General features: G+C 50.9%; 2 protein-coding genes across 2 annotated transcripts in view; one reads left to right on the forward strand and one right to left on the reverse strand.

The window, feature by feature from the left end:
* Window positions 1-21,213, reverse strand: part of ADARB2 (adenosine deaminase RNA specific B2 (inactive)) — a 530,095-nt gene that overhangs the window by 322,169 nt on the left and 186,713 nt on the right.
* The window catches only part of LOC108538013 (uncharacterized), a 29,102-nt gene continuing 12,762 nt past the window's right edge, over window positions 4,874-21,213 (forward strand). The window contains exon 1 of the mRNA XM_017885821.1: window positions 4,874-5,140. Within this exon, the coding sequence (XP_017741310.1) occupies window positions 5,081-5,140 (60 nt within the window). The 5' untranslated portion in view covers window positions 4,874-5,080. The remainder of the gene's footprint in view (window positions 5,141-21,213) is intronic.

Below are 21,213 nucleotides of genomic sequence, written 5' to 3' on the forward strand. Positions count from 1 at the left end.
TCTTCCCTGCTTCAAGTTTTCCCACCTTTCTGGACCAAACCAATGCATTTCTTAAATGTATTTGATTGAAGACTCATAGTTCCCTAAAATACATAAAACCAAGCTGTGCCTCGACCACCTTGGACACACGTTCTCAGGATTCCCTGAGGGCTGTGTCGGGGGCCAGGTCACCCATATTTGGCTCAGAGTAAATCTCTTCAAATATTTTACAGAGTTGGAGTCTTTTCATTGACACTTGGTTAGACATGTCTATCCCACAAGATAGTTGAGACAAATGAAAGGAATTTCTGATAACCACACAATTGTCAGGAGCCAGGGAAACATTCAGTGAATGGTCATCATCATCACTTGAGTGTTGAGATGCTGCCTTTGTGATATTGTCAGAGTTGCTAAAATGCATGGCTACCTCTCAGTTCTCAGAGAGCCTCACGTTTGAAGTAGCTGATAGTAACAGAGGTTGTCTTCGTACAACCAGATAGACAGGGATCAGAGACAATTGATCTCTGGCCTCACAAACTACAAGAATCTGAGAGAGAAAGCCACAGGACACCGCCTCTAAGAGGGGAGATGGAAGGCAGGAAAATTCACTCCGGGGTATCTGACGCCTGGGAGTCAGAGGACAGTAAAACAAAGCATGGCTGAAGGCCTTTCCTGCAAACCAGAAACCAGTGTCCCCAGCTAGCCATGGGGTAAACCCCGACTCCCAGGAAGGTCCAGGCACAGGTGCCACCTCCTGTCTGTGATGAGGACACCATCTCCACTTTTGCATTCTCCAGCTCCTTCTGTCACTCAGCGTGTGTGCTGGGTGGTCCAGTGCGTACCAGGGACTCTTACACATGCATGCCCACCCTACATGTGTCCCTCTTCCCAGCAATCATTCTTCTCCTTCTTCCTTTGCCCTTTTATACATTAGTTGTTAAACCTGTGTATCTTAGCCCCATTTTTCAGTAGCCTCTAAAGACTTGCACTTCTACTTCTCAGAACACTTCCGAGGTCCTCGGAGGATGGCGTGCCTGCAGCCCAGGCTAGGCCCCCTCGTGCTGGGCTCCAAGATCACCATGCCTCCTAACCAGGCACCTCGTTTGTGCCGCTCCAGTCCCCAAGGCAGGAGCGACTCCTCTCTCTCACGAGCATGAGGATCATGATGTTATTGCTTATAAAGCCCTTAAACTCTCTTTCAGGTGTGTTTCAAATCGTTATCTCCTTACATCGACCAGACAGATGTGGGTCCGCTGCTTGGTGACATCATCCTCTTGTTAGAAGAGCAGCAACTCACATTTCTATAGCAAATCAATAACACCATGTGACAAATCCAAAATCGACAACGGCTATTTCTTTGTTTTAGGTTTTATTTTTCTTCAGAGAGAAACAAGTATGGCAAATATCTATCAATTTCTGTTTAATCTGATGACAAATTAATTGACAGTGATAACAAATGGTTATCTGTTTAGATATGTAACATAGGCATTGGAAGGAATATTTTATCCTAACATTAGAACTAAGATTTTGTGTAAGTGCAAAGAGGACATAGTCTTCACCCCACTGTGTTACAGATGAGGAGGTTGGAGGTGGCTCGGTTACGGGGTTAAGTTACCCTCACGCACGTCATGCAGCCCTGAGCTGGGGAAACGAAGAACAAGCCCCTATGCTTGCTGGGCCGTGCCACCCCTCACATTCAATTTGCTCGAAGAACCTGCCAGAGGCTTCGTCTGGAACAGGACCTCAGTCTCATTCATCTCTATCACGAGTTTCTGCATTTTGACCATGAGCCTATTCCAACATTCTCCACTCATCATTAAAATAACTTTGTTCCAACCTTGCAGCTTCCAAATTAATGCTGACTCTTTCATTATCAGAAACAAGCAATGATTTAGAGTATCACTGAACTAAAATCAGAATGTTTTACCTTGAGGTTTAATTCTCTCTAAAATCTAGTCAGATGCTCCACATCCTGGTTTCACCATCATATCAGCACAAATCTTGAATATTTCATTTTCTAATCTGTCATCCTTGTAATCTCCTATTTTATAAATGCTCTGTTCTTTTTTATAAACAGTATTGAATAGCTTATTTCTTTCTCTAATCAACCTGATTTATTTGTCTACTCAACATCCATCCATCCATCCATTCATCCACTCACTCATTCACTTATTGATTTTTTAATTAAGCATTACATTAATTTCTTCAGCACTTACTATGTTCTAGACAGTGTCCTGGGGATATGAAGATAGATAGATAGAGAGAGAGAATAGATGATAGGTAGATAATTCTTTGTCACTATCTTTAAGGTACACAAAATTTTGTAGGACAGTCTATCATATACCAACTTCTTATAATACAATTAATGTATTTAGTGCAATAGAGCAAAAATAGGGCCAGGGCTTTATGACTACTAAGTGCTCAAGCCTAGCAGGTGCTTTGATGCCTGTGGAATCACCACCTATAAGTCCCACTAATTCAATCGCCATTTGTGCCTAACATGCCCAATATTCAGCAGGAAAGAGATGCAAGAAAATAATTAGAGTTCCTTAATATCTCTTTTGCCCACCATTAGATATCCATGTCTGCTATCTTCTGGGCAATTTTCAGGCCCGCTGGCATCACAAGTTCCTCACACTAGACTTGGATAATGGGTGAATCAGCAAGAAGCACTTTTCCTGAGCAAACCTCCACAGCAACAGCCCTAATGAAAAAGGTACTATCTCCCACTTCTCCTTTCTATTGCCTTTTTGTTTGGTTTTCACGGGAATCTATTTCTGAGTGTTTGGTGTAGGCGGAAGCTTTCCTCATCTCCACTTTTGATTATGAGAACAGTGTTGCCCGGTGGCTGCCCAGGGGGAGGTGGCGGGCAGGGTCAGAGTGCACACACGTGTGTTCATGTGTGCAGTGTACATGTGCTGCTGGGCTCCAGGAACTACTGGCTATCACAGTGAGCAATGACATGTAGGCCTGTAATTCTATGTTGAAAATAATTATTTCCAGCCTAGAACTTGCAGTCTCGCTGGAATGAAATATATAGAAAATAGTCAGGACAGAACAATCTATGTCTGAGCCTCAAGATTTAAAGACAATTTATATCCAAAAATACACACTGCTATGTCTTTTTACCTTTCCATTTTCACAGCTAGCTGCCAATTTAAGTAAGCATCATTGCTTTAGTTAAGGGCTTTAGTAATAAAATAATAACTTCACAAACAGGAAGAGATTCTATAAATCCTGAGTTTCACACCAGGAAACCATCCCCAGAAAACACTTTGTGTACTAATAGCTGTAAGAAAAGTCAGGACCCTGACTTAAATAATTTCTTTCCTTTATGTATGTTTGGGGGAGGAGGCATTTCTGGTTCTACTTGTAACACGTGCATGTGAGGTTACATACAGATTTCTTTCCTGGAAAATTGGAAATAATCATCATCAAAACTGTAAAATGATCAAATACTGGCACAATTATTTTCTTCAGGAATCTCACAATTTCATCTGGGGGAGTGGATCTGAAATCTAAAATCTGAAAACATTTATTTCACTTTGTGATTCTTTTTACTCTACATTCTTCTCTAATTTTTTTCCTTGACTGCAACATTGGTGTCTCTGTTTCTCATGGTCTGTCTTCGCCTCAGTCGTGCAGTTCTGTGGGTATCTAGGGGGCCTTTCAGCTGAAAGTACGTCCGCAGCCCGACGCTGGTGGTTCACGTTTTCCTGTCGGTTCTGTGGGTTGCATCTGCCTCCCGAGACCTCGGAGGGGTTCTGTGTGCGTCCTGAGAGGGAGGCAGCCTGGGAAGCCAGGGTGGCTTGTAGAAGACGCCCACCATTTGCACAGAGCTAGCGGAGGCAGCTGGCCTGTGTGTGCATGTGTGTGTGAGCATGTATGGTCGCTCCCGCCGGCCTCCGCCTCGACACGGCCACCTTCCGTTACTGGTGTGGTGTTTGTGTACGACTCATCGCGCCGCTGCTCGTGTTCTGTTCTATCGCTCGCGTTATGGTGCCAACCAGTACCGTGTGTGGTCGAGCATCGGTGCTGCTGTGGCACACATATATGCTCACTGTAGCTTGTGTGTGCATGTGCGTTTATCGCTGGTGTGGTATGTGGGCTGAGCCGGTATGCTTATCGACGCCCGTTTGTGAACCGTGCTCGTATCCCGCCCGGCGTGTGTGCGCACTCGTATGCTCCACGTGCTTTCGTGCTGTGTGCGCATGTCTGCTGCCATTTATTGCATGTATGTGTTGAGTGTGGGTAATCGGGTGTGGTGTGTGCATGTATGCTAATGTGTCATGTGCTGCGTGCTTTATGTGCATGTGCGTGTATGCCCATGTGTGTGTGTGTGTGTGTATACGTGCATGTGCATGTGCGTTGAGGGGGCGTGTTGCTCAAGGAAGCGAGGGCCAGGCATGTCCTGGATGGAGACATCTTCCTGGGGAACAGCCTTGTTCTAAGGCAGCAGGGCAGTCTCGCACCTGCACGGCTGCTCCTGGGATTTGGAAAGGGCACAGATGGGAAGTTGGAGAGACGGCCTGGGGCAGTGGGGCAGGCGTTAATGAGCATGCCTGGAACCCCATCCCTCGCCTTGCAGAGGAGGCAAGGAGCTGTCCAACTGTCTCCTAAGTAGTGGCACGGTCAGTGCTATGGTTTGGAGGTCTGTCCCCTCCAACTCTCATGTTGAAACGAGATCCCCAGTATTGGAGGTGGGGCCTTGTGGGGGATGCTGAGGTGAGGAGTGGATCCTTCATGAGTGTCTTGGTGCCGTCCTCCTGGTCATGAATGAGTTCTTGCTCTGTACGTTGCAGTGAGAGCTGACTGGTAGGAAGAGCCTGGCCCCTCCCACCGCCTCTCCCACCAGGCGATCTCTGCACACACAGGCAGCCACGAGTGAAGCTTCCTGAGGCCTTACCAGATGCAGATGCTGGTGCCACGCTTCCTGTACAGCCTGCAGAGCCATGGCTACACAAAACTTTCTTCTTCATAAATCACCCAGCCTTGGGTGTTCCTTTCTAGCAACACACACAGACTAAGCCGGATGACATGAAGTGGCTGTTCCCGCCTCCTGGCACCTCCCTGACTCACACGCTTGGTGCGTGGAGGGGTCATGAGCGGGCACAGGCAGCCACTTCGCTGCTTGCATCATCAGCCCCATAGTTCCCCACAGGTGAGTCCTGGCATGGAAACATCCCCTGCATCTTAATTTGCATTTGTTAATAATTATGTGAAATAGAGAAAATAACTTATTTGTGCACAGCTCTGACTTCCGGACGAAACCTACTCCAGCTTTTTGGAAGCTTCCACGTTTGGGGGTGATGTTAACCAAGTGACCACAGAGGAGAGAGGCACTGCCCTTCTCTTTAACCCAGAAACTGGTCAGGAGCCTGAGGAGAGTGACGAAGGGGAAGAATTCCTATAGGAGCTTCTCCCTCCGCTTCCCTCAGTTTAAAACCTCAGTGCTCGCCACAGCATCTCACTTCCAATTCCTTGTGGAGATCTGCTTCTTGTACTTATCACATCCTCACTTACGATATGACTCTGCTAGTATTTTAAATACATGTCTACCTCACTTATAAAGACATTCTCATCCCCACACAGATGAGTGGTTATGAGAGTTTTCTTTCCTAGTGCCTAGGATTCTGTTTTGATGATTTTTATGGGGTTTGCTTACAGTAGTAACTCAGCAAACTGCCTGATGATATTTTAAAACTTCTTCCTCCTTGATTTTCATTTTGAATCAAGCAAACACAATAATCCACAAAAACTAAATTAAAATCAATGCCCTTATCATGACTGGCAAGAAGGATGCTATTTCTCTTGTAAAAAAACTTGATATACATAATAGGATGATTGGAAAGTTAAAAATATAATATTGTGAGATGCTATTTGGTTTGGTAAGACAGGGGTAAGATAGTCTTATTAGAATAATTTTCTTCAGTTTGATCACACATCTCATCAGAGGAGTAGGAGAGCTGAGATACTTGAAGGGGTGTTGGCAAGAACATCAGATGGACGACGGGAGAGAGGGGCCCAGCTGCATGGGGAGAAGCAGATGAGGGATGGGTCTTTGCTGTCGTCAACATTCACAAATCTATCATTCTGGATGCACAAATTAAAATTATTCACTAAGCAAGAATGCCATTGAACTGTACCTTATAAAAATCCTGGAGTAAGTAGAAAAATGCCAGGCTGATATATCTGTGCAGTAAGAGACATATAATCCTGCCTTCATCAATAACAGCCCCCACACTTCATGGACTCCCCTCTTGGAGGTGGCTGTGAATAATCCGAATGCGTGCACAGCCTCAGGACAAACTTGTGTCCATGGCTGTGGGCTACGTTCTCGCCAATGACAGTGTCTTCGGCAACACACCTGAGTTTACTGCATTAACGTTACTGTGCGATACAGCAACTCCACGCCTCCTGTGAGTGCCCGTGTTCACTTCCTAAAATGCTGGTCTACCCGGATTTTTAAAGGGTCATATCAAATACTGTTCCTTCATTTCTGGTTCCTTTCAAGCTGCACTGGTATCGATGTTTGGACCCCCGGCCACATTGCATATTTATGTAACTGATCTGACAGTGCAGGTGAATCTATGAGCAGTTACTTATTGAGTTCTTGCTGTATGTGAGGCTCTCAGGAAGGACTTATGGACGCGCCAAAGTACTGCTGATAATGGTGCGAGGAACACACTTTTACTACTGTTTTATTGAGGTAAATCGTGGCACAGAATTTCACGTTACTCGTCTGAGGTCTTTGATCATCCCAGCAGTGCCCGGTGTGAGCCCTCTCAAGTTCTGCATGGTTTTCCCATCACCCACATCCTTCCCATCATGCTGGTTGATGGCACTCTTGCCTGTTGGGTGGGAAAGCCCTTTCCTGGACAGGTGATGCCCTTTGTAGTGAAATCAGTTAGATGCTGTCACGTTTGGTCAGACGCTGAACCACAGATTTTAGAATGAGGCAATGATGGCTGAGAGGCAAATGGTTGCTGTTGACACCAGCAGAATGTGTGGAATTGGGATTTTGAAAGCAGATTTACCCAGCGGGATCTGCCTTCTATGAGCTCCAGATTGGACTCATCCTGCCCTTGTGGTCTGTCCCTTCCTAGGTTCCCACGGTTCTCTCTTTCCCACAGTGTAGCTTTGCTTTGGACTAGTGTTTGGGACAAAATGTTGCTTGTGGGTAGGTCTGACTGCAGGAGCCAAGAAGAGCCACCCCAGCAAATCCCCCAGTCAGTCCATGCACCACGCCCAACACTGTGTGCCTCCCACAGATTGAGGGGGAAGATTAGGGAAGGCGAGGACCTGAGAAATCTGACTCCCTGGGGTCATCAGCACCCACGAGACACCTGCCTGAATCCGCCCCTGCACAGTGACTATGGTCATCCTTGGACCTGGGCCCCACACCCTTCCACTCTTCTGATGCAACATCACCTCTCCTGTGACCCCTTCCATAGTTTTACCCTCACTGACACACTTGTCACCACATTTTAAACATTTTCAAATCTCCCCCATTTAAAAAATAGCCCTCGTTGGAGCCCCTCTGACCCTGCAACTCAGTAGCTTCCATGGGAGGGGGAGGCTTGCCCAGGAGACAGGACGATGTCGGCAGAAATTATTGGTTGTGAGTCTTGCGGGCAGTGCTGTTGCATCTGGAGGGCAGAGCTCAGGGGCACATGCAGGGCAAAGGACAGGGGATCTCCAGGACCAGTGCATGGCTGGGAAGCTGCTCTCTGCTCCCCTGTGACTGTGGGCATATGTCCACTGCCCCCTGCCACCACGGACACCCATCCACTGACCCCTGCCACTGCAGGGACCTATCCACTGCTCCTGCCACTACAGGCACCTGTCCACTGCCCTTGCCATTGTGGGCACCCGTCCACTGTTCCTGTCAATGTAGGCACCCGTCCACTACCTCATGCCACCATGGGCACCCGTCCACTGCCACTGCCACCATGGGCACCCGTCCACTGCCCCTGCCAGTGCAGGTACCCGTCCACTGCTCCTGCCACCTTGGGCACCTGTCCACTGCCCCTGCCACCGCAGGCACCCATCCACTGCTCCTGCCACCATGGGCACCTGTCCACTGCCTTGTGCCTTTCTCCTCTGCTCACCTGTTGCCCCTGTTATGGGACGTGGAGCGTGCAGCCGAGTCACCTGACCGAAACGCCCCTCTCAGAGCTCAGTGAGGGTTTCCCTCCCGGCACCCAGGTGAAGGGACATTGTTCAGACCTCATCCTGCATGGCCTCTGCCCCAGGGCCTCCCACACCACAACCTTCCCTCCTTCTGAAACACTTGCATCCTGGGTTTCCTCATCCAGTTTCCAAACCCAGCACCCGGGCCACAGTCACTTTGTCCTCTTTTCTCCAGCTTGCCCAGGTCCTCGTGAGCGCGTCTCACTGAACTCTGTCTCTCCACAGCCACCGCCTCAGCCAGGGTCACCTGGCCTCTGTGGGAGCCACAGAACGAGATTCCTTGTGACCTGCTCTTCACGCGGAGCCTGAGTGGGTTTTTCTGTTCATCACCCTCGTCCGTCCCTGCGCCCAAAGCCCTCCATGCACACCGCCCGCTTATGTCAGTTTCTAAACAAGATCTGTGAGGTGGGGTGTGGGCGCCCCACACTCTCCAAACTCCTCTCAGGTCATGGCCCACACTCTCCCTGCTCACGGCATCTCTGGGTTCTCTCTCCAGCTCACTGAGCTCATTTCCCATGTACGCCTTTGCCTTGAGGCTTGCTCTCCTGTACCTCTGGAAACCTACTTGTCACTCAGCACTCAGCACTTAGGGTCTCAACAGTCAGCATCCAGCACTCAGTCCTGAGGTCTCAGCGCTCAGCACCCAGCACTCTGTACTCAGCACTCAGGTCTCAGCGCTCAGCACCCAGCACTCAGTACTCAGCACTCAGGTCTCAGCACTTAGCACCCAAAGCACTGCAGATACTCACACTTCAGCAACTCAGGTCACTCATTGCTTCTTCAGCGAGGTCGGCCCTGAGCGTTTCTGCCTTCCATTAGGTTGGATCCTTGAATGAGGCTTTCGGACAAGTCCTGCGCTATGACAGCTGGCGAACCTCAGCCTATCATGTGCTCCAGGACGTCCTGCCCTTGGGCCACCCACAGGTTCACTGAGCGCCTCTCCCTGCACTATGTCCCATGCAGGCAGCAGGCAGAGTAACCACGGAATGATCTGGTAAATTAGTGAGTGGCCGAACAGGCCTTGCCTTTTTGGGAGTGCAGGATCATTTCACAAGTCGATCCCATCAGGACAAAGTGAGTGCAGAGATTGCTGCATGCCAAGGGCTCCTCCTCCAGGCAGCCCTTTGTGAGAGGCGTGGCCAATGCTCCAAAGATGCAAGTCTTTCTGGGCCTCTGGCTGCTGACAGTTCCTTAATTAAAAATTCTCCTTCCAGCCCCCAAATGGACACCTATCTACAATATTCCACACCAACTGCAGCTCAGTCAAGCATTTTACTCATTGCAGTGATAACTGTGCAGCCTGATCATTGTTACAGCCACACAGTAATGGTGCCCTAGAGGCCGGGCATGGTGGCTCAAGCCTGTAATCCCAGCACTTTGGGAGGCTGAGATGGTGGATCACAAGGTCTGGAGTTTGAGACCAACCTGGCCAACATGGTGAAACCCCGTCTCTACTAAAAATACAAAAATTAGCCAGGTGTGGTGGCAAATGCCTATAATCCTAGCTAATTGGGAGGCTGAGGCAGGAGAATCCCTCAAACCTGGGAGGCGAAGGTTGCAGTGAGCCGAGATCGTGCCACTGCACTCCAGCCTGGTGACAGAGCAAGACTTCGTCTCAAAAAAAAAAAAAGTGCCCTAGAATTCCAGTTTTCCTCCTAACAACACACGTGGTTCACATCCCGTGTCTGATTCCCATCTCCACTGCAGGTTCCTCCAGCATTCTGTGTATTTTCTGTGTGTTGTTTAAAAAAAAAACACCATCCAGTATTGCAGGCTGCAAATTTACATCAAATAGTTCATGCCGGTGATTTGAATCAGAGCAAAACCTCCCTGGGCACCTGGGCACTGTCCCCGAAGAGTTAATTATCGGTGCCCCCACTGCGTGCTGTCTGCAGGCGTTTTCCTGTATCAGCCTGCGCCATTCCCTGAAGACAGACTGTCCTGTGATGCTTTCTTGATGTTGCTTTCTCCCTCCAAGACATAATGTCTATCTCTAATTCCTGTACTGATTTTCGTTCTTAAGAAATCAACAAAACCAGTATCAAAAACAGCTGTTCACCCTCATCAACCCAAAGCATGGGAACCAACTCTTCCCTGATTTCTTGTTCTGATCCTGATGATCCCTGGCTCCCTGTGTCTGTCGATGGGGCCTTCGGTGTGGGCTCCTGTTTGTGGAACCTCAGTGGCCTGTCCCCGTGTCCTCTGCCGTGGGCCTGTTGCTGGGAAATTCACCCCCTGGTACTGACCAGGGAAAGGTGTGATTCCCTGCAGAGCTGGGAAGCGGCTCCCAGAGGTCAGGCATTGGGTGCTGCCCCAGCGCGTGTTATGGGCAGCTGTCCATTGCGTGCAGGGCCACTGAGATGCCAAGAGGTCATTACCAGCCTCTTCTCATCTCAGTGCCAGCCGTGATGATCAGAAACGAAACACTTCTTCAGGGGGATGTGACCGCTGGCTATGGTGCTGAGACTCTTCTCCCAGTGGGCCAATCGCACCTTCCCTTTGGGCAGGGGAGGGCACAGGCAGGCGCCTGAATGTGCAGGTTCACGCAGGCCAAGCAGAGAATGGGTGCTTCTCCAGGAACTTAAATCTTCATAATGAGGCGCATCTGAACCCCTCAGGCTTCCCCAGGAGCCTCGCCTCACCTGCGGGCATCCAGTGGTGTCTGTTTAATGAGCCTGCTCTGAAATGAAGGGGAGGAACCGCATCCTGTGTGTTACCCCAGGGGAAGGACAAGGCAGGGGCTGACCTCTACCCTCCTTGAAGCAAACTCTCATTACATGTTCCTGCTGGGCCCTGGAGAGTAATGAGCCAGCTGATTACTGTCTCTAGCGTAAACATCACCTTTTTTTTTTTTTTTTTTCTTGTCTCTGAGATGGAGCCTCGCTCCATTGCCCAGGCTGGAGTGCAGTGGTGTGATCTCGGCTCACCGTAACCTCCGCCTCCCTGGTTCAAGCGATTCTCCTGTCTCAGCCTCCCAAGTAGCTGGGACTACAGGTGCACGCCACCATGCCTGGCTAAGTTTTTTTTTTTCTTCTTTTTTTAGTACAGATGGGGTTTCACTATGTTGGCCAGGCTGGTCTCGAATTCCTGACCTCATGATCTGCCCACCTTGGCCTCCCAAAGTCCTGGGATTACAGGCATGAGCCACCGCACCCCGCCAAACATCACCTTTTAATCACCAACCTGTGAGCTGTGACCCCGGCATTGCCACGTGCGAGTCCCCCTAGGAACCCAGGGCCACACTGGGAGCACCATGGGACTGTTTAAGGACTCAAGGCCACACCAGGTCCTGACTCTGCGGTGCCTCCCACGGGTGAGCAGTGGGATCTTGCCTTTGCCACAAAATACGCTGCCCTCGGGAATACTGGGATTAGTTAATGATGTCTGAGCATGATATTTCCAAAACTATGTTCCAAAGAACACTACAGCTAGAGGTTTGAAAGGAATTTAGGAAAGATCTTAATGCATATTCCATTTCCTCCTCGGAGTAACATCAGTGTGTGAAATGCCCAGACAAGTCCTGTGTCGAAGAGAACCATCTGCCCTCCCCTCTGTCAGCAGACGGGACCCGCATGGCCCCAAGGGAGGCCAGTCCACGCCCACCACACACGCATTCTGAGAAGCGCTTTTTAACATAATCATTTAGCAGTATTTTTGTAAATAACTTTCTGATTACCAAAACCGTAATTACAGAATTTTAATTATTTTATGGATCCACAGGTTGAAGAGACTGGGCTTTGATGACTTTGATGGGGGAGAGAGAAAGAGAGAGAGAAAGAGAGAGAGATTGATTTAGTTTCTAAGGAGACAAACACCAGGGTTAAGAAGGATTAGAAGGCGATTGTCCTTCCCTGAAATCTTTTCTTTTTTTTTTTGAGATGGAGTTTCACTTTGTCACCCAGGCTGGAGTGTAAGGGCGCGATCTTGGCTCACTGAAACCTCTGCCTCCCAGGTTCAAGCAATTCTCCTGCCTCAGCCTCCCAAGTAGCTGGGATTACAGGCACCCGCCACCATGCCTGGCTAATTTTTGTATTTTTAGTAGATATGGGGCTTCACCATGTTGGCCAGGCTGGTCTTGAACTCCTGACTTCAGGTGATCCGCCCACCTTAGCCTCCCAAAGTGCTGTGATTACAGGCATGAGCCACCGCACCCAGCCCATTGCCCTGAAGCCTAAAGGCCAGAACAACCAGAAGGCTGTCGGGGTTTCTGCGTTTGCGTTCCAATGTCCATTCCTGTCTTAGCAGCAGCCAGCCATTTCTGCTTAATCCTGCCATTGCTTCCTCCCTTGATGCTTCTGAAACTATCTCCTCAGCAGATGAGCCCTGCGTCAGTTGCCAGAGCTGATGGTGCTCCCTGTTTTATCCTGTGGTCTCATTTCCGGATGCTGCTACCGATGCCCTTCTCTAGGGCTCCCTGCCCACGCGTGCAGCCCCGTCACTGAGAGGGAAGTGGCTGGAGAGGCGTCCAGATCTGGAAAGACAGGACCAGGCAACAGCACGCAGGCCACGCCTCCGCAACCCGTGGGTCCTGAACAGGATTTTGGTGACACGCAACACCCCTGTGGCTCCTGCTCTGATCCATCGTGGTGAGGGAGGCTCGCACAGTCACGCGTGTGCTGGGATTTGGCTGTGTACACCGTCCCCGGGCAACACAGACATCAGCTCTTCTCTCCTCCAGCTGAGCAAATGGAAGCTGTCGAGGAGAATCCATGCCAGCTGCTAGCAAAATCTTCAGACGAGAGTCAGTCTCATTCGGAGTGAAAGGAAATGAGCATTCAGCAATACCTCCGCGCCGGTGCAGCTCAGTTCTTGGTAAACACATTACTCGGAGGCGGTACTGAGCTCCGCTTCCTCAGATTAAATGTATCTCGTTCTTAGATTGGCTCCGGCATTTTATGGCTTCCGCAAATGACAGCCTCGGTGCTGCAGAGTAATTCCACGCTGTCATATTTGTCTTTGGAAATTGTAACAAATTATGGTGATTTATAACATCAAACTCAACTCCCATTTTTCCCCAGACGGCAATGTCGCTGATGGCGAGATTCCGGGCCATCCATTTATCCTTCGCGGAGGCTGACAGTGACGCATGCCTCCTCTGCTGCCAAGACACCGGGGTCCCTTGAGGGGACTCTGTCGACATAACTCACGCCGTCCCTCGGGGCTCGCACCTCTGCTTGCGTGCGACCTCCTAACCAGCTGTGACTTCTCGCCCGGTGGTGAGCAGCGCAGGTGCTGAGTCTCCTTGCCCTGCCCTCGCCCCTGTGAGTCGGTGGAAGTTCAGAGTTGTTCTGCTAAGGGGTGGGGGCCAGGATGTGGTCAGGGCCTGTCTGGGGAGTGCTGCCCTCTCCCTCCCCAGTCTTTTCCTTTCGTTTGAAAGGGAGGCAAACGTCAAATCTCTCTCCCATGGTTTCACAGACGACTCGGAATCCTGGCCTTTTAGGGTAGAAAGAGAACACAGAGATCCTGGCCCAACAACCAGGCCCCAGAAACGTGGGCAGCAGCGGGAGAGTGTCCAGGCTCTTGGCAGAGTGGGTCCAAACCCGTGTTATGCCCAGATTCAGGCGTCGAGGCCCCAACCCCAGAGGCTGGCATGAGGAGGTGGTTCCTGGGGAGGTGATTTGGGTAAGATGGGGTCTGGAGGGTGGGGCCCTTACGATGAGAAGAGAGAGAGACCAGGGCCGCTCTTGCTGTCTGCCACGCGAGGATACAGAAAGCACCATTCGCAAGCCAGGAAGGGGCCTCACCGAGGGGCTCACGGAGGGGCTCACGGAGGGCCTCAGGAAGGGCTCTCACCGCAATCCTAGTGGGCTGGACCTTGGTGTTGGGTTTCCAGCCTTCAGAACTGAGAAATAAACATGTATTGTTTAAACCACCAAATCTATGGTATTTTGTGACACCAGCCAAGTGGGCTGAGACATCTTCCTCCCAGCGCCGCGTGGCCCAAAACCCTTGATGCTTCTCCATCGGCAACGAACCAGGAAGGCAGGTCTGCACCTGTGTCTCCACTTGCCACCTCACACGCGGCATCAGGCACCGGACAGTGGCCACCTCCTTTCGGATTACTCATGGCTCTAGAATCTAGCTTATGTGTTTATTTTCTAAATGCTGTAACTAGGACTCTGGCCCTAGACAAGCAAAATGTTCCCAAGAAAATGAGAAAATAAAATTGCTCTTTTCAGTGGGGAAATGGTTCCCTATTTAATAAATGGTGCTGGGAAAACTGGCTAGCCATATGCAGAAAACTGAAACTCGATCCCTTTTACACCTTATACAAAAATTAACTTAAGATGGATTAAAGACTTAAATGTAAAACCCCAAACCATAAAAACCCTAGAAGAAAATCTAGGCAATGCTATTCAGGACATAGTCATGGCAAAGACTTCATAACGAAAATGCCAAAAGCAATTGCAACAAAAGCCAAAATTGACAAATGGGATCTAATTAAGCTAAAGAGCTTCTGCACAGCAAAAGAAACTATCATCAGAGTGAAGAGGCAACCTACAGAATGGGAGAAAAATGTTGTAATCTACCCATCTGATAAAGGTCTAATATCCAGAATCTACAAAGAACTTAAACAAATGTACAAGAAAAAAACAAACAACCCTGTCAAAAAGTGGGCAAAGCATATGAACAGACATGTCTCAAAAGAATACATTTATGAGGCCAACAAACATGAAATAAAACCCATCATCACTGGTCATTAGAGAAACACAAATCACAACCACAGTGAGATACCATCTCATGCCAGTCAGAATGGCAATGATTAAAAGGTAGAGAAACTATAGATGCCAGCAAGGCTGTGGAGAAATAGGAACGCTTTTACATTGTTGGTGGGAACATAAATTAGTTCAATGGTTATGGAAGACAGTGTGACGATACCTCAAGAATCGAGAGCCAGAAATACCATTTGACCCAGCAATCCCATTACTGGGCATATAACCAAATGAATATAAATCATTCTACTATAAAGACACATGCACACATATGTTTATTGCAGCACTGTTCACAATAGCAAAGACTTGTAACCAACCCAAATGCCCATCAATGATAGACTGAATAAAGAAAACATGGCATATATACACCATGGAATACCATGCAGCCATAAAAAGGAATGAGATCATGTCCTTTGCAGGGACACGGATGAAGCTAGAAGACATCATTTTCAGCAAACTATCATGAGAACAGAAAACCAAACGCAGCATATTCTCACTCATAAGTGGGAGTTGAACAGTGAGAACACATGGACACAGGGAGGGGAACATCACACACTGGGGTCTGTCAGGGGGTTGGGGGTGAGGGGAGGGAGAGCATTAGGACAAATACCTAATGCACGCGGGTCTTAAAACCTAGATGACAGGCTGACAGGTGCAGCAAACCCCCATGGAACATGTATACCTATGTAACAAACCTGCACGTCTTGCACATGTATCCTGGAACTTAAAGTAAAAAAGAAAAAGAATTGCTTTTCCTAAAAAACTGAAAGTTCAGAACTGCAAGCAGTAGCTCCTCATAGAGCAAGGTGATGAAGGGCTCAAGTTGGAGCACTTCTGAGACACACACGGATGTCACACAGAGGCCTGGGGGAGCTCCTTTAGAGGCTGGATGTGCTGAGCACCTGCCCGCCTCCCTTCCCTTCCCTCTCAGGGTCAATGCTGCATTCTTGCACACATCCAGAGAGCCTAGAAGTCTCTCCGGTGCCTGCGTTTGTGGCTGTGCCTGCGGGGGTTGCAGGACCCTGGGAAAGAGGGATCCCGCAGGTCTGCACCAGCTGGTGGGCGTCCCACAGGGGTCTTGATCTGGGACTGGCCAGACCGCGAAGTCCCTTCCAGAGCACAAGCCGGAGGGGTCTCCTCTGATCCCTCCTTCACCCTCTCCCCAGTTTGCATTAGACACAGTGGATCCAGGAGTGAGATGGGATGTCCCTGAGCATCTGGTAGAGGAAAGAGAAGTGGACAGCTGTGGCAGAGCCCAGTGTGAGTTATCTCAGAGGACCACGTGGGCCCTGGAGGACATGCTGGAGGCACACCTGACCCAGACCCGCGGGAAGAGAGAGGCGTGGAGGCCACAGGGCACTTGGAGGATGGGCATCCTGTGGTGGACGGGGAGCGTTCTGCCCATGGACACGGCCTGGGTGAGGGTATAGGAGGCTGAGGCCAGGCATGCTGAGGGGCTCGAGGTCCTTCAGTGCCACTGGAGCATGCCACACAATATCAGGGCTATGGGAGTCGAGGCCAGGAACTCAGCAGAAATCAGGGCAGGAGAAGCCACTGCTGCCCGTGCCGCCTGACCCTGGCTGCTGCCGCACTCAGTGGATGCTTACCTCCACGCCTAGAGGGAGAGTGACAGGCTCTGCCTGCCTGGAAGTTCACACTGCACGGCGTCCCATCCGCCCTCACTGAGGCTGCTCTGCTGTCCTGTGGGCCTCAGAGCGTACAGGCGTCATTTTCACGACAGGTGAGGGGTCTTAGGCCAGAGAGGGCAGAGACCTGCCTGGCTCCACGCAGCTCTGGGATGTGAGTCTCTGCATCCTAAAGCCAGAGTTTCCTCTGGGAGACTATAGTGGCGGGGAGGCCAGACCAGAGCGGGTATAACAGAAACTCCAGGGGCAGCACTCCAGGTTCAAAGCTGGCCTTAGGATGTAGCTGCTCTGGGACTATGCACCATACTTAACATTTCCTGAACGCTTTGCCTTTTGTTTATTTATTTTTTTGTCCAGCAGTGCAACAGGTGTGCTCCCCACTTGCTAGTGAGCATGAAGGGGCATAGAGTCCTTCTCTGCCTAAGCCTTGTAGGTGTTAAGCGCTCACTCCATAGTAGCTGGTGCCATTTTCTCCATGCCATGGTCTGGCCTGATGCAAACCCATCAACCACTGCTGTGTGTCTGGCTTCCAAGGCCACAGAAAGGGGGCATTGGGCCCGCTGGCACTGAAGTGTCAGCCACCTCTCCCAGACTAGGCTAACTATGGCGGTCTTGTTTCCCTCAAACAGGAAACGCAACACAACTGGCAAGGTCGAGGGTGCACCGGAAGTTAGGGAGGCCCACCCGTGGTGTTTGGAACCCTGAAGTTGCCCAGGAGAGCTAGATATTGCCTTCACATCATGGGAGAATTTAAAGCAGCACACTACTGTTTGACAATTTCGCTTTTATTTACAGGGGATGGATCAAATGTATATTTTACGTGTTAAGTGGAAAGTCTCAAAATGAGCCACACATAAAGTGGTGACAAAAGAAATCATTTTAATAAAATTACATAATGTAAAACAAAATCTTAGAAACAGCCCCCGTTGAATATGATTTGCATGCAACATAACATTATACAATTTTTGACACGCTGCAGAGAGGTATTGGGTCGGAAGTAGCTATGTTTAGAAAGCAATTTGCAGAGTTTCTGTTCTTTTAGTGGTTTGACAGCAGTGATAATTTTTTTTTTTTTTTTGGTGGCTGACAAGTGAATAAAAACCAATAATTGAATAGTACCATTTTACTCAGAAGTCAAGCTGGTAATTAGAGGTATAACAGACAGTTTGGTTTTTATCTGAATCGTGGCAGCTCTGACTTGTTTTTAAAATCTGGGAACCAAATCAAGGCCCTGATTCTCAACAAGACAAGAAGAAAACAGGATTTTATTTGCAGTTCCTCGTTCTTGGCGGACACACGTGTTTTGGTACCTAAAGGGCAGCCTGTGGGCCCTGAGACGAGCATGTCCACATCTGATTGGGGAAATGAAGTTTCTTGGTGGCCAACATGGTCAGGAGGAGAAAGAAAATAAACTCAGTCCCTGCCACCAAGGGCATGTCAGGCAACAGCCCCCACCCTCCTGGCCCGGCTGCCTCAAGGAGTGTTCCAGGGCACGTGAGTCTCACCTGTGGCCTTGGAAGATAGCCCCCACTCAGACCCAATTCCGACCCTGCGATCTCAGCCGCCCAGACCCCCACTCAGAGGCAGCTTGGACCCTGCGATCTCAGCCGCCCAGACCCCACTCAGACCCAATTCCGACCCTGCGATCTCAGCCGCCCAGACCCCACTCAGAGGCAGCTTGGACCCTGCGATCTCAGCCGCCCAGACCCCACTCAGACCCAATTCGGACCCTGCGATCTCAGCCGCCCAGACCCCACTCAGACCCAATTCGGACCCTGCGATCTCAGCCGCCCAGACCCCACTCAGACCCAATTCGGACCCTGCGATCTCAGCCGCCCAGACCCCACTCAGACCCAATTCGGACCCTGCGATCTCAGCCGCCCAGACCCCACTCAGACCCAATTCGGACCCTGCGATCTCAGCCGCCCAGACCCCACTCAGACCCAATTCGGACCCTGCGATCTCAGCCGCCCAGACCCCACTCAGACCCAATTCGGACCCTGCGATCTCAGCCGCCCAGACCCCACTCAGACCCAATTCGGACCCTGCGATCTCAGCCGCCCAGACCCCACTCAGACCCAATTCGGACCCTGCGATCTCAGCCGCCCAGACCCCACTCAGACCCAATTCGGACCCTGCGATCTCAGCCGCCCAGACCCCACTCAGACCCAATTCGGACCCTGCGATCTCAGCCGCCCAGACCCCACTCAGACCCAATTCGGACCCTGCGATCTCAGCCGCCCAGACCCCACTCAGACCCAATTCGGACCCTGCGATCTCAGCCGCCCAGACCCCACTCAGACCCAATTCGGACCCTGCGATCTCAGCCGCCCAGACCCCACTCAGACCCAATTCGGACCCTGCGATCTCAGCCGCCCAGACCCCACTCAGACCCAATTCGGACCCTGCGATCTCAGCCGCCCAGACCCCACTCAGACCCAATTCGGACCCTGCGATCTCAGCCGCCCAGACCCCACTCAGACCCAATTCGGACCCTGCGATCTCAGCCGCCCAGACCCCACTCAGACCCAATTCGGACCCTGCGATCTCAGCCGCCCAGACCCCACTCAGACCCAATTCGGACCCTGCGATCTCAGCCGCCCAGACCCCACTCAGACCCAATTCGGACCCTGCGATCTCAGCCGCCCAGACCCCACTCAGACCCAATTCGGACCCTGCGATCTCAGCCGCCCAGACCCCACTCAGACCCAATTCGGACCCTGCGATCTCAGCCGCCCAGACCCCACTCAGACCCAATTCGGACCCTGCGATCTCAGCCGCCCAGACCCCACTCAGACCCAATTCGGACCCTGCGATCTCAGCCGCCCAGACCCCACTCAGACCCAATTCGGACCCTGCGATCACAGCCGCCCAGACCCCGCTCAGATGCAGTTTGGGCCGTGCGATCACAGCCGCCTGGACCCCTGCACTCAGATGCAGTTTGGGTCCCGCTGCCATCACAGCTGTCCGTCCACATGAGCAGAGTCTTGTCCAGGTGTGTTTTTCCACTTGCAGCTCCGTGGCTGGGCAGCTCCAGGCCTGTTATGGTGGCGATGCAGCTTCCCTGCCTGGGTTGTTGGGACAGGTGGGATTCTACTCCGGGGGCAGTGTGGGGTGCCTTCCCTGCGCTCCCTGCTCTCCCTGCTCTCTGCGTTCCAACACTGCAGGATGATGGCGTTGAGAGCCAGAAGTGAAACCCTGAGAAGCAGAAGCTGGTCCTGACTGCCCTCCTCTGCCAGGCCTTGTCTGGAGGGCTGCGCCAGGTCCTTCCAACTTTAAAGAGTTGCCTGTGAAGGGCGTCCTCCAGGTGGGTCTGCAGTGCAGTCAAGGCCTCCTGCAATTAATATGCTGGGAACACATTTTAAATAGCTCCCTCCTCCCTTGCATAGCAGACGCTGACAACAAGCCTGTTATTTAGTATTCCATTTTTGATAGCTCATTGTATCTAAAAAGAGATCAATTAAAGCTCTCACAAACCTCTCCAGCTTAATTGAAGGACAATTTAGACATCACAGTAACAGCAGATCTGCCGTCCATTGCTGCATTTATTCAGGCTGGGAGCTATTCACGTCTCCCACACACCCTCGCAGATGAAGAGATTTCAACTGGAAGAGAAACGCTACCATCAGAGGAAAGATACGTTGTCACCAACTTCATTCTTCAACGGATGAAGGGAGCTTTTGAAATAAAAAATAGACCTGAACAATGCTGTGGTGGAAATATTTGTGCCCGTGCTCTCCTGAGCAGCCAGGGACTGCGTTCCTTCTCCTTCCCTGGGAAGGGGCAGTGCCAGGCCCGCTTAGCGCAACAGCAGAGATGCGTTAAGTTTACAGCCCGCCCGTGACGTGAGGCAGCTCTGGCCAGAAATCTCAAGTTCATCCCATCAAGTCAATTTTGTCTGTATTTTAAGAACTTATCTCTTGCAAAATGGGAACTTAACGTGTTTGTGATGGCCCACAGATAGCTCTTGCTGAAAGCGAGAATCACAGGTGACAAAAAAAAAACACAAAATGGTGACCTCAGGGACGTGACGAATGGGCAATGATGGCTTCACCACGTGTTTTCCTGACCGTGGAGTAGAGCCATCCCGGGTAGATTCTCTGGGCCCTGCTCAGGACGGTCATGAAACCCCATGCTGTTGTTGCGTGAATACTGAAAGCAACGCCAGAGTCTGAGAGGGCAGTGGGGTGAGCCTGGCCTGGGGCAGGTGGCACGAGGGCTGCTGAGTTTCCAGGGCATCGGCTGGTGAGTGGCCACAGCCCCTCCCATAGGTCACCACCTGGTGGGCCGCAGCATGAAGCCCCCAGGGGTGTGAAGTGTTGGGCTGTGTGCTGCCTTGGGGGGCTCTGATGGGCAGCTCCACTCCTTGGCCGAGGGCAGGCTTTTCAGGATCAGGCTTGGGGGGCTGTGGCTTTTCACACAGGACGTGGACTAGCGGCTCGCCTGAGGGACCACCCTTCTGGGTTCCAGAGGACCCAGCTGGAGTCACCAGGGCAGGGTCTACAGGGTTGGAGAAGGCTCTGTTGGGGCTAGGCACAGCAAGTCGTGGCAGGAGGATAATGCCGGGGCCTGGACAGGAGGTAAAGGGGTGGGAATGGATGCACAGGTACAGACTCTGCTCTTACGTCGAGGAGGCGTGTATCGCCTATGCGATGTGTAATGTGTGCATACAGTGTGAAACG

The sequence above is a fragment of the Rhinopithecus bieti genome, unplaced genomic scaffold (genome assembly GCF_001698545.2).
Source record: "Rhinopithecus bieti isolate Rb0 unplaced genomic scaffold, ASM169854v2 scaffold_15437, whole genome shotgun sequence".
Taxonomy (NCBI): domain Eukaryota; kingdom Metazoa; phylum Chordata; class Mammalia; order Primates; family Cercopithecidae; genus Rhinopithecus; species Rhinopithecus bieti.